The sequence below is a fragment of the Arachis ipaensis genome, chromosome B07, assembly GCF_000816755.2.
Source record: "Arachis ipaensis cultivar K30076 chromosome B07, Araip1.1, whole genome shotgun sequence".
In the NCBI taxonomy this organism is placed as follows: Eukaryota; Viridiplantae; Streptophyta; class Magnoliopsida; order Fabales; family Fabaceae; genus Arachis; species Arachis ipaensis.
This window is the reverse complement of record NC_029791.2, coordinates 119,680,498-119,691,511: the sequence shown is the minus strand read 5'-3', so window position 1 is coordinate 119,691,511 and position 11,014 is coordinate 119,680,498. Positions and strand designations below refer to the sequence as shown.

The window sequence follows — 11,014 nt, the reverse complement described above, 5'->3', positions numbered from 1 at the left end:
TTAAGATGTTCTGAACCTCATTATAGCTAACCAAATATGGCGCGAAAAGGGCGGGCAGAAAAAATTGTGGCGTGGGAGTTTCGCGGTAACTTTTGCAGTTTGTGCTTTGCAGTTATTGGAAGCTGTGAAGGGAACACATTATCACAACAACTTGACATGTCATGCTTGTGACTGAAGACCGAAACAAAATGGAAGGCTCTTTTAAAGGAGAAAGGAAAGTCAGACTCAGAAACATGAAGCCTGTGCCTTAAGACATGGTGAGAGTAATGATTGATACAGAAAAAAAAAAATCACACACATGGCCAAGGGAATAAAAATTCCGTGGGAAGACTTCAAGAAATAAATTCCATACAAGGCACTGCCACTAGCATGCATGGTAGAGACATTACAATAGCACATCATAGCAATGAGTCGGCCTTATGCAGAGAAGCCACTGTGATGAATTGTGGAGGTGGGGTTCACTTGTGGGGTCTACCATGTTCATTGTTTTTGCTATGTGGTGATAATTGCTCTGCCTCATGTTTGGACAGGGCATAACCTAATTGTTTTAGGACCACTTTTCTGTTGTTCTTACCTATGTTCTTCTAGGGTTCATGTTCTTCCAGCTCTATGTACTAGGTTTTCTCATTTGGGTATAATTTAAGGAATAGGAATCTTGCATTATTGCTAGCTAGCAATTTGCCATGGTGTCAGAATGGAATTCTGTAGGTATTAACAAAGTAGCATTTTGCTGACTAATTTTTTTTAAGGATTCTGGTTAAGAATTTTAATAGAAGTTAAATTTCATTTATTTCAATGGAAGTTTTCAATTTAGAAATCAACCAGTGGTTTTAAAGCATCAGTTGGTAAAAACGTAACAAGAAAATGAAAGAAAAAGAAGTGTATAGTGGGCTTTCACCCTTTTTAAATTGGTATATTCAATATTATGGCTTTGGCTTGGAAGAAAGACCTGAGATTATGCCTGGATGCAGCTTCATAATGTTAAAACCCCGGCATGAAATGACCCTGCAAAACAAAGACATGGAATGTAGTATAATATAAATGCTTTTGCATTTTAATAATTGTTGGAGAGTCAAATGATGAGCAAGGTGATATCCTTGATTACCTCGGGGGATGGGCTCTGACCACGTAACCAAAATCCTCTCTGATCTGTGATCACAATCAATGGTGGACATAGCTCAAGAGATGTTTGTATCTGCCCCAACAAATTCTCAATGCTGCTTTGTGGTGTCTTAATCTATTCTCCAGCATGGGTAACGAGAACGGAACCAATAAGGACATAAAAATAAGGTGGTGGTGTTTTGTCAAACAAGATATATTCATGTTCAATCATTCTAGATTTGTTATACATATCCAATAGGAAATGGGCTAAAGAAAAAGTGAAAAAGTTCAGTGACCCAATATTTTTTTTTAAATTACTATAAAAAGACAGATAAAGACGTAAAGTTCAGAGATAGGAACCAGAAATGTGAAAACCTAAAAAGTTATTTTGGTATAAAATGTCCCAGGTATTATCTTGCTATGCATCAAACCCAGCAGTAACCAATTGTAAAGCCCATCTAGTAATATATTTAGATAGAGGTTTCAACAAAGAAAGTAAAAAGAACCATAGCACTTAATGACAAAAATGAGGAAGGCCAATCTTACCACATGCTCAATCTCATCAGATGGAAGCTTTTCAAAGATATGCTGAAAATGTCAAGCTGATCAACCATGTTAAAATATAAGTGGAGACTTGATGACTTCTGTAAAAAGCCCTGAATACAATAAAAAAGAAGGAAAAGTTTGTTTAATACAACATTATACAAGAGCTGATTCTGATGTGAGTAACCCAAAACTGGAACTGATATTTGAAAGCTAGAAGTTGAATCCGCTATTACTATTAAGAATAATTTAAGTTTTTACCTTTTCATATTTCATTGGGGGATGCAATCACTTGATTGATGAGGCCTCGTGGCAATAGCAGGTATAACAATCTTATCAGAGGGAACTGCTGCATTCAGCGCATCAACTCATGCATTTTTAAAGTGCAGTATCTGCTACAACAACAAACACCAACAACAAAGCCTATCCCACTAGGTGGTAATATCTGCTACCCGCTGCCATTTAAATTGTGATATATGATTTTTACCTTCTCATTGAACTATTGCAGTCACCAAATTATAAATTTAGACTGGCTTTGATGGTCCAGACTAGCTATTAAACTAGAACAGTCAGCAATGCATCTTGAAAAATCACACACACTATGAACCCGGGGGAAGCTAGCTGAACCAAGCCATTAACAAAACCAGCATTGTCAACTTGAGATCTCAATCCAGCTTTTTCCAGCTCCTTTTAAGCCTACTTTTTTCAAGGCTTCCCTTGCTTCGCTTAAACTATCCCACATTCCAAGAGTTGCATAAACGTTTGACAGCATTACATATACAGAAGCATCCTCTGGAAATGTAGCACGAAGATGCTCAGCAACAACATTAGCAAGATACTGGTTCTTGTGAGTTCCACAAGCGCCAAGCAAGGAGAACCATATCGTCTTGTCAGGCTTAAATGGCATGTCACTAATCAATTTTAGTGCTTCTTCGAAGCGTCCTGCTTGACCAAGTAGATCAACCATACAACTGTAATGCTCTAGGCACCTTTTCAATCCATGGTCTGTTTCAACAGAATTAAATATGGCCCATGCCTCTTCAACTAGGCCAGCATGCCTACAAGCCGTAAGAGCACCTAGAATGGTGATTTCATTTGGCTTTTCACCAGATTCTATCATCTTATGCAAAAGATTGATTGCCTCGTCTACTCTTCCGTTTTGTGCACATCCAACAATAATCCCTGTCCAACACATAGTGTCTCTTTCTGAAAGACAGCCAAACAACGCTAAGGCATCCTCAATGTCACCACATTTTGAGTACATATCAATAAGAGCAGTTGCAATAACTCCCTCTGATTCATATCCCTTTTTAAGACAGTTAGCATGAATTTGCTTTCCAATTCTCTGAGATGCCAAGGTTGAACAAACTTTAAGAACAACTGTAAGGATAAAATGGTCAATCTCAAGATCCATACGAGTCATATTCGTAAAGAGGGATAGAGCCAATGAATCTAAGCCAGATCTAGCACAAGCAGCAATCACACTAGACCAAGCCACAACATCTTTATCTGGCAACTTTTCAAACAATCTCAAAGCAATATTAATATTCCCCTGGTTCGCATAGAGATCAATAAGAATGCTTCCAATAACGCAATCTAACTCATAGCCACTTGTGATGACCAAACCATGCACCTGAGATGCCAACCTCAAGTTCTGGAAGTACATACAAACCTTTAAAGCAATACTAAAGGTATAGGAATCGAAATATGCACCAGTTTTATGGATATGTGCAATCAGACTAAGAGCCTTTCCATAATTCCCATTGACAACATATCCAGAAAGCATACAATTCCAAAGTGCCAAGCTTTCGACAACAAAAGAATTGTCGAAGAACTGATCAAAGATCAACATTGCTTCATCCAATAACTTGCAATTCGAATACATATCAATCAACGATGATATACAGTAATTGCAAGACTCAAACCCTGACTTGATAACATAACAATGAATTTGTTTCCCCGTTGCTATTTCACCAACCTGACCGCAAATTTTGAGAGCGCGTGGGAATGTGAACTCATCTAGTTTAAAGCCTTGCACGTGCATCCTAGCAACAAACTGCAATGCATGGGGGCTTCCAGTACTTGCTAGACCAGCAACGATGCTATTCCAAGAAACAAGATCACGTTCCGGCATTTGATCAAACAGCTTCAGAGCATCGCCCACCAAGCCACTTTTAGCATGACCCAGAATGAGCGTGTTCCATGAAGTCGAATTCTTAAGTGGGGTCTCATAAAAAACTCGCTTTGCATCCTTCAAGCTCCCACATTTGACGTACATGTCCAAAAGTGCATTCATCAGAACAGTGTCAAATTCCATTTTCGCCTGAGCTACATGCTGGTGAACAAACCTACCCAGTTCAACATCACCCACTAGACCACAGGCCTTGAGAACCGCCGAGTACAAGAACCCATTGGGTTCCTCTGTTTCGGATTGCAGCATCTGATTGTAAAGCGAAAGGGCCACGTGGGGACTCCCAGAATTGGTGTATGCAGAGAGCATTGTGGTCCAAGTAACGATATTTCTGTGAGGCATTTCGTCAAACAGGTTTCGCGCATCATCTACATGGAGACACTTTGCATAGACAGAGATCATGTTGTTTACGAGGAAAACATGATTCAGAAAGCCAAGTTTTATGATGCAAGAGTGAAGTGATTTGGCGTGTTTGATAGATTGAAAGATCCCACAAGAGCGCAGAGCTAATTGGATTCTGTTTATATCCATTTTCCTTTAAATGCATCGATGTTCTATACTCAATCCACCACTTTTATACTCGCAAAAGCAAATAGAGAATGAATTGAAAACCTCTGATTCAACTAAGTGAATGTCAAGAATAATGGTCAAAGAATGTTTAACTTCAGGTGCTAACAAAACATGAGTATGAAATAGATGCTCGAAAAGCAAGAAAGTGAGGTTGGCAATTGTATTAATAATATGGTAAAAGTGGGAGATAAAAGATTTACCTATAAAGCTAAGATGCAAAATATTAAATGGAACAGAGAACTAGCCATTTTTAGGAGCTCCTTAAGATGTGTCACTTTGAACCATAGTTATCATAACCAAACCGATAATTGACCTGGTTGTCCGGGTCATCAAGTCACTGGTTCAATCGGTGGGTCACTAATTCACCTGGTTGACCCGGCCATAATTAAATAAAAATATCAAATTATAAAAATAAAATTAAAATCAAAAGTTAAAACTTAAAATGCATGACTTTACAAACATATTAATAACAATCAAGTATCAATTTTTAGACATAACTAACGATTTAAAAATATATAATAAACTAATCACTAGTACAAAATACTTTTTCAATTTAAATGAACAAGAGACACAATCAGTAAATCAAATCCAAGAGGTGATCTTAAAGTCAACATCTATATCTTCATTGGACAAATTTAAAGCTTGACCAACATTTCCTTCATTTTGATTTGCATCTATATCTATATTAGTGTATTTTTCAAAAATCAATACCAAGAACAATTCATAATAGCAACTGAGTTGTGATGAAAACATTTTTAAAATTCTAGCAAAAAAAAAAAAAAAACATTCTGAGTTGCAGAGAGCATGAACCTCATTTTCAACAACAAATTCAACTATGATAATTTTCAGCAATAAAAGATTTAGCTCAAAAGATTATTTACAGATTTACAGAAACAAAATTTAACTAATTTCAGCAAGACAACAGATTCAAGCTTCAGTGATGAACTGATAATCAGTAACAAATTCAACTCATTGATGATTTTCAGCCCAAAAAAATTAGTTCAGTGATATTTTCAGCAACAAATTCAACTTTTAGCAACAAAATCAAGGTGCAATGATGAATTACAGCAACAAAAAATTTAGCTAAGTGATTATTTAAGCAAGACAGCAACAAATTCAATGTTCAGTGATGATAATCAGCAAAAATTCAACTCAGTGATGTTTTCTAACAACAAAAAAATAAGCTCACTGATATGTTCAGCAACAAATTCAGCTCATTGATAATTTTCAACAACAAATTCAACTATGATAATTTTCAGGAATAAAAACTTTAGCTCCAAGCTCAGTGATATTTTCAGCAACAACTTCAACTTTCAGCAACAAATTCAAGGTGGAGTGATGATTTACAGCAACGAAAAGCAGGGCAATTTGTTGGAACTCACCTGCCCAGGAACCAACTGACGGTGAAGGAAGTTGACCAACCGAGCCGAAGCAAGAAGACGCCAACGACCACCAGCCGAGGGACCAGATGCTGGTTCCGTCTGCTTCTGCCGCCGGCGACTGATGACGAGCTTGAGTGCGAGACAGTGAGTGAGTGAGCGAGACCAGAGACGAGAGAGCCTGAGTGCGACAACCCCAGCTGTGAGAGAGGTGAGAGAGCTTGAGCTTGAGTCAGAAAGTGACGAGAAAGAGACCGAGGCCAGTGGTAAGAGTGGTGACTCCAGAGAAGAGAGACTGGGGGCCAGGGAATTCACTTGAAACTCAAGGTTCTGAGAACCGGACCGGTTATCAAACTGCTCTAGTTATTGGTTCATTAGTTTATTGGTCTAACCGGTGGTTCAACCGAAAAAACCATTTTAGAATAGAATAATAAATAAATTATAAATAAACATCCTAAAATATAATTATAGCGTAATATAAATCTTCAAATATCTTCGAAATTTAAAACACTACATAAAATATCATCTACCAAAGCCATATGATCTTATCAAAATACAAACTCAAAAGTTAAATAGTTAAAAGACATATCTAAATATTAAATCCCAACATCATGATTTATCAATCATCAAAATCCGCAAGAACTTGTAAATTTGTAAAATAGATACAACATTAAAAACAGCCGCAGCACAATGAGAAATAAAAAAAATTATCAACAAGACCATATCTAAATTCCGCCTACAGCATTTCGCAACAAACAACCAAAACATTAACCAATAATCACAAAACACTAAACCTTCACCCAGTAATTACAAACAAAGCCAGCAATTACAAACATTAGCACATTATAAAACATTCCAAAACACTAAACCTTCACCCAGCAAAACCAGCAATTACAAAACAAAGCCATCAGTAAATTTGAACAAAAAAATTAAGAGCCATCAGCACCTAGTAATTACAAAACAGAGCCATCAGTAAATTTGGACAAAAATTTCAGACTAAATCAGTAAATTTGAAACAAAAGAGTTGGAAGAAGATGCTGATAAAATAAGTCAGCATCAACAGGAGGTGCAGTTACTACAGGAGAAGATTAAAGAACACTTTGAGGCTGGCTCTCATACAACTCTCACTGTGACAGAAATGGCAGAGAAGATTGATGAGCTGGTCAACAAAGTGGTCAGCTTAGAATCCGCTGTTTCCTCACAGTCAGCTCTTGTAGCGAGATGGAAAGCACAAAGTCACAAACTGATGAACTTAACGCTCTTATTAGAGTTCTTGAATGTGATAACAGTAAAACAAGTTAATGCTCTTATTAAAGTTTTTGACAAAAATTTCAGACTAAATCCAGCAATTACAAAACAGTAAAACACTAAATCAGACTAACAGAGCCAGCCATCCGTAAATTTGAAAAAAAAAATTTACAGCCATCACCAACCAGCAAATACAAGACAATCCATCAGCAACAGGCAATTACAGAAGATTACAAGAAAAAAATGGAACCACCATGATTGAACAACAATTTCAGAACTTCAAAAGAAGAAGTGGAGGCCACTAACCTTCGACGGACCGCAAGCGGCGAGACGAGGCGATAGGCGAGACGACGGCAAGCGGCGACCCGACAGCGAGCTACTCCAAGCCACGAACGGAGAAGCCTACTAAGATGAAGACGACGTGCCGAGCTATCTAGGTTCTGCAAAACGGGCAAGAGGAAGAAGCGGCGGCGCTGAGAACCTGGGGACCGCGGCGGCAATGAGGGGCTATGGTTTTGCACTTTTGCTTTGCTTCAGAGGTCTCACTCTCAGGGAGTGCACGAATTGGGGGAAGAAGGGGTTTTTTTGGGCCGGCCGGTTATCAATCCGATCCAACCGGTCGGTTCTCGGCCGATTCTGCGATTCTCAAGTGATTCTTTTTCCAGTGGTTATAGACAGCAGACCGGACCACTTTTATTATCGATTCTCAGTTAAATCGATTCGACCGATCAGTCAAGTCCGATTTTTAAAACCATGCTTAAAACAAGGTCGTTTTTTCGAATAATTTTTTTTTAATTAAGCATGATCCGATCCGGATTATATAAGCAGGCCGGGTCACTGGATTTGTTAAAACCCGTGGGGGTCTACCTGAGTACCTGTTTTTCACGTATAAAAAATCAATGAGACAGAAAAACAAGTAAAAAAATAAAAAGATTATATAAATGAAACACAAACTTGCAATCAATCCATATACATGTAGACACCAAAAAAAAAAAAATCATATACATGTATTGAGAAGATCTGGTTTTTGTAAAGAAGCAAATGGTTGAAGTTTGGTATAGAAGGTCTATGAACATCAAGAAATGAAGAAGGGCAAGAAACTTGAATTGTAGCAATGCACTGCGCCTAAAGTTACTAAATTCAGTTCAGTTACATGATGTGCAAAGAAAATTTCGTACTAAAATACAAAACTTCAAGTTCAACGCATCAATTTGTATAAAATTTTACGTCTAAAAATGTACACTCAAAGCAGCTATTAAAAAGGATAGATATCCTATAATTAACTTCTCTTTGCATTACTACTGAATACTGATGCACCCTATATCAATTTTAGAATTATTTTGATATGCTTCTAAATGTTAAATACCTTGGTCACATACTAGGAAAATTTCAACCTTGAAATTTAAATTTTATATGAAGAAATAATTAAGTTTGTCTTTTAGAGATGGTCATGTGGCATTGTGGCAACACATTCGTAGGTATCCAAATCGCTTCTATCCGGTCAAGACAATAATTACCCTGCCTAGTGCAGGTCGAGTTTTAGTCGAAATGGGTGCTTGAGCAAGACAAGCTTTATTTGGCTCAATATATATAACCTAATATACATGTAATATAATATAGATGTTGAATCACTCATATTTTAATTTAATTTATCTTCAAAACCTAGAATATGTATGTATATGAGCTCCCACTTCCCACAAGCCTACTAACTACCGGTGATACATCATACATCAACATTCTATTAAAGATCGGATTTAACCAAATTTGCTCTGAGTTATGGTTTCACCTGGAGAAGAAGGGGCTTGGAGGTTTCCCAAAGGAAAAGCTACCTCAAATTAAAGCACAGCAGTATAATAATTAACTACAAAAAATCTCCCAAAAACTTATTTCATTATTCAAATAAACTTATGAGTTAAAGATACCCTTTGATCCCAATCTATGAGATCAGTAACACTGGTACTTAATATGTTTAACTATCAGACTACAATAGTACAGGTATATATAAATAAAATGGTTTGATTTCCGCTCACACACCCCGTAACATGCAAGAAGCTCCAACTCTATCACGGGGAATCAGGCGCAGTTCTGATCCATGCTTAAGAAAGACATTCCCTGGAAAAGAAATTTACAATGTGTCAAATGAAATGTAACTACTATAATCAACTTTTATATGGTATTAAATAATCTTTATTCAATTTCATGATATAATCCTTCTATAAGAACCCATAGTTGCAAACCCGAGCCATGTAAAATCAAGCAGTTTCAAGATATATATTCAGCTAAATCAGAATAGATCACCCCAAATGTTTTGAGCGATATTTTTTCCCTTTCCACATGCTTATTTTTAAGCAATGTTTCAAAATGAAGAACGATAATGTTAAGCCAAATTTCAAGTGAAAGATGATGCAGTTCTTTGGTCACAGCCTCAAATTAAAAGAAATAAATGTAAAGCATTGGCATACCTGCACTCTGCTGAGGGTTTATGCCAACACCATCTGCATGCATAAAAAGTAATATAAGAAATGCAGGAAAACGAGATGGAAATTACTATAAGAATAACATAAAAGTAATACCAAGTCTGAATTCACAAAAGTACTCTTAAAAGTCTGGTGGTTTCACAATCACAGGGTCCATGTTAGTATTGGTACTGGTAGTGGTAGCTTATGTTTGCCATATTCCTTTTTTCCTTCTTGATCAACAAAAATTAGAATTTTCAAGTGACAAAAGAACACCTATTCACCTATGATGGGCTGAACAATTTAATCAGTAGATGAGATCTTTTCTAAATCTCAATTATGTAATTAGTCAAATTAGCATCTAAAGCTTCTATCTTTTGGAAGGGAGAAGATCCCCTGTAATTTAAGATCTAAATATATAATAATTGGGCAAACAAAACAAATGACCATCAAATTTCTAGGAATTGTGCAAACTTTGATAATAATAATAACCAGCATCAGAGTTTAGAGCATGCGATAAATCCGAAAACCCTAAGTGCACCTCATTGCATCCGATATATCAAATTAATCGCGTTATTAATTAATTCCATTCATCAAAAGTTAGAATATAAATAATTGACAAAAAAAAAATGTCCAAGGAAATTAGTATTCAGCATTCAGTATCCAATCAAACCACAATTTGCAAGTTAGAAAAGCGCGACATATAACCGCCAAAAACCCTAAAACTTGAGAAACCAAATTAATAATCAAATAACGGAAGCTAAACGATAAACGAATAAATAAATCAACAAAAAGAAAAGCTTGATCTGCTGGAACATTACCGTTGGTGATGATAGCGCTGGTCTGAGGAGGGACTTTGAATTCTTCGGCAGCGAATTTGAGAACGGCAGTGAAAGGCGCAGCCTCTGGAACGCTAAACCTGAAATAGTTTCAGATAACAATTAAAATAATTTGTTAACAAAAAAAAGAAGAAGAAGAAGAAAAGATGAGATTCAAAAAGATACATACACTTTGAAGGGAAGCTTGGGATCAGAGGTGAGTATCACCTTGAACGACACCTTTCCGCCACCGCCCGCCATCTTTGTTGCCTTCACGATTCTTCTGTGCTTACTTCTATTCTTTCTTCTGCGTTTCTCCGAAGCTATTATTTTAGAATTTAAATCTTCTAAATTTTATATTTGTATTTTATAAGATAAAATAAAATCTTCTATCTCTAAATAATTTTTTTATATTTATTTTTAGTTTCATTTATAAAATAAATAAGAAAAGACCATATTTTACTCTTTAAAATAAAATTCAAATTTTAAAGATTTCAAATTCAGTCTTTCTTCTATGTTTTTTGGCAAACTTTCTTTCTTCTATTCTATTTGGGCCTACTGAGAATTTAATATTGGGCTATAGTGGTTGGACCAATTTTTTTTGTTGCAATTGATATTTGAAACACTCCAAACGTAGACAATATTCAATTCCAAAAAAAAAAAATTCGTAGACAATATTTAAAAAAAATAATATTTTCAGTAACTAAA

At 36.2% G+C, this 11,014-nt stretch overlaps 2 protein-coding genes and 1 long non-coding RNA gene across 9 annotated transcripts in view; all 3 read right to left on the bottom strand.

The window, feature by feature from the left end:
• LOC110264399 overlaps positions 1–4,415 on the bottom strand; it is an 8,273-nt gene extending 3,858 nt beyond the window's left edge. Inside the window, exons 1-2 of the long non-coding RNA XR_002350527.1 lie at positions 4,405–4,415; positions 2,056–2,067 (exon numbers count right to left, since the gene is read on the bottom strand). This is a non-coding gene — a long non-coding RNA (uncharacterized LOC110264399). The remainder of the gene's footprint in view (positions 1–2,055; positions 2,068–4,404) is intronic.
• LOC107606085 (pentatricopeptide repeat-containing protein At4g08210) lies at positions 765–7,871 on the bottom strand. Of its 7 annotated transcripts, none has more exons than XM_021106395.1 (7): positions 7,339–7,871; positions 5,788–6,171; positions 4,606–4,771; positions 1,906–4,414; positions 1,648–1,757; positions 1,106–1,237; positions 765–1,005 (listed from the first exon to the last, which is right to left on the bottom strand). In XM_021106395.1, the coding sequence occupies exon 4, from the start codon at positions 4,364–4,366 to the stop codon at positions 2,297–2,299; it is 2,070 nt and encodes a 689-aa protein (XP_020962054.1). In that variant the 5' UTR covers positions 4,367–4,414; positions 4,606–4,771; positions 5,788–6,171; positions 7,339–7,871; the 3' UTR covers positions 765–1,005; positions 1,106–1,237; positions 1,648–1,757; positions 1,906–2,296. The 7 variants fall into 7 exon arrangements, with proteins under 7 accessions (XP_020962054.1, XP_020962055.1, XP_020962057.1 ...); XM_021106396.1 differs by having other exon boundaries at positions 1,906–4,406; XM_021106398.1 differs by having other exon boundaries at positions 1,906–4,216; positions 7,339–7,870.
• On the bottom strand, positions 8,890–10,657 carry LOC107606084 (ubiquitin-fold modifier 1). Its single transcript, XM_016308049.2, has 4 exons — positions 10,497–10,657; positions 10,310–10,407; positions 9,495–9,527; positions 8,890–9,144 (listed from the first exon to the last, which is right to left on the bottom strand). Exons 1-4 carry the CDS (start codon positions 10,565–10,567, stop codon positions 9,059–9,061), a joined length of 288 nt encoding a protein of 95 aa, XP_016163535.1. The 5' UTR covers positions 10,568–10,657; the 3' UTR covers positions 8,890–9,058.

Coding starts and splice junctions, on each gene's coding strand:
- LOC107606084 (XM_016308049.2), bottom strand. CDS start 10,567: ATGGCGGGCGGTGGCGGAAAGGTGTCGTTCAAGGTGATACTCACCTCT. Junction 10,408..10,496: donor CCCAAGCTTCCCTTCAAAGT/GTATGTATCTTT, acceptor AAACTATTTCAG/GTTTAGCGTTCCAGAGGCTG. Junction 9,528..10,309: donor CAGCGCTATCATCACCAACG/GTAATGTTCCAG, acceptor TTATGCATGCAG/ATGGTGTTGGCATAAACCCT.
- LOC107606085 (XM_021106395.1), bottom strand. CDS start 4,366: ATGGATATAAACAGAATCCAATTAGCTCTGCGCTCTTGTGGGATCTTT.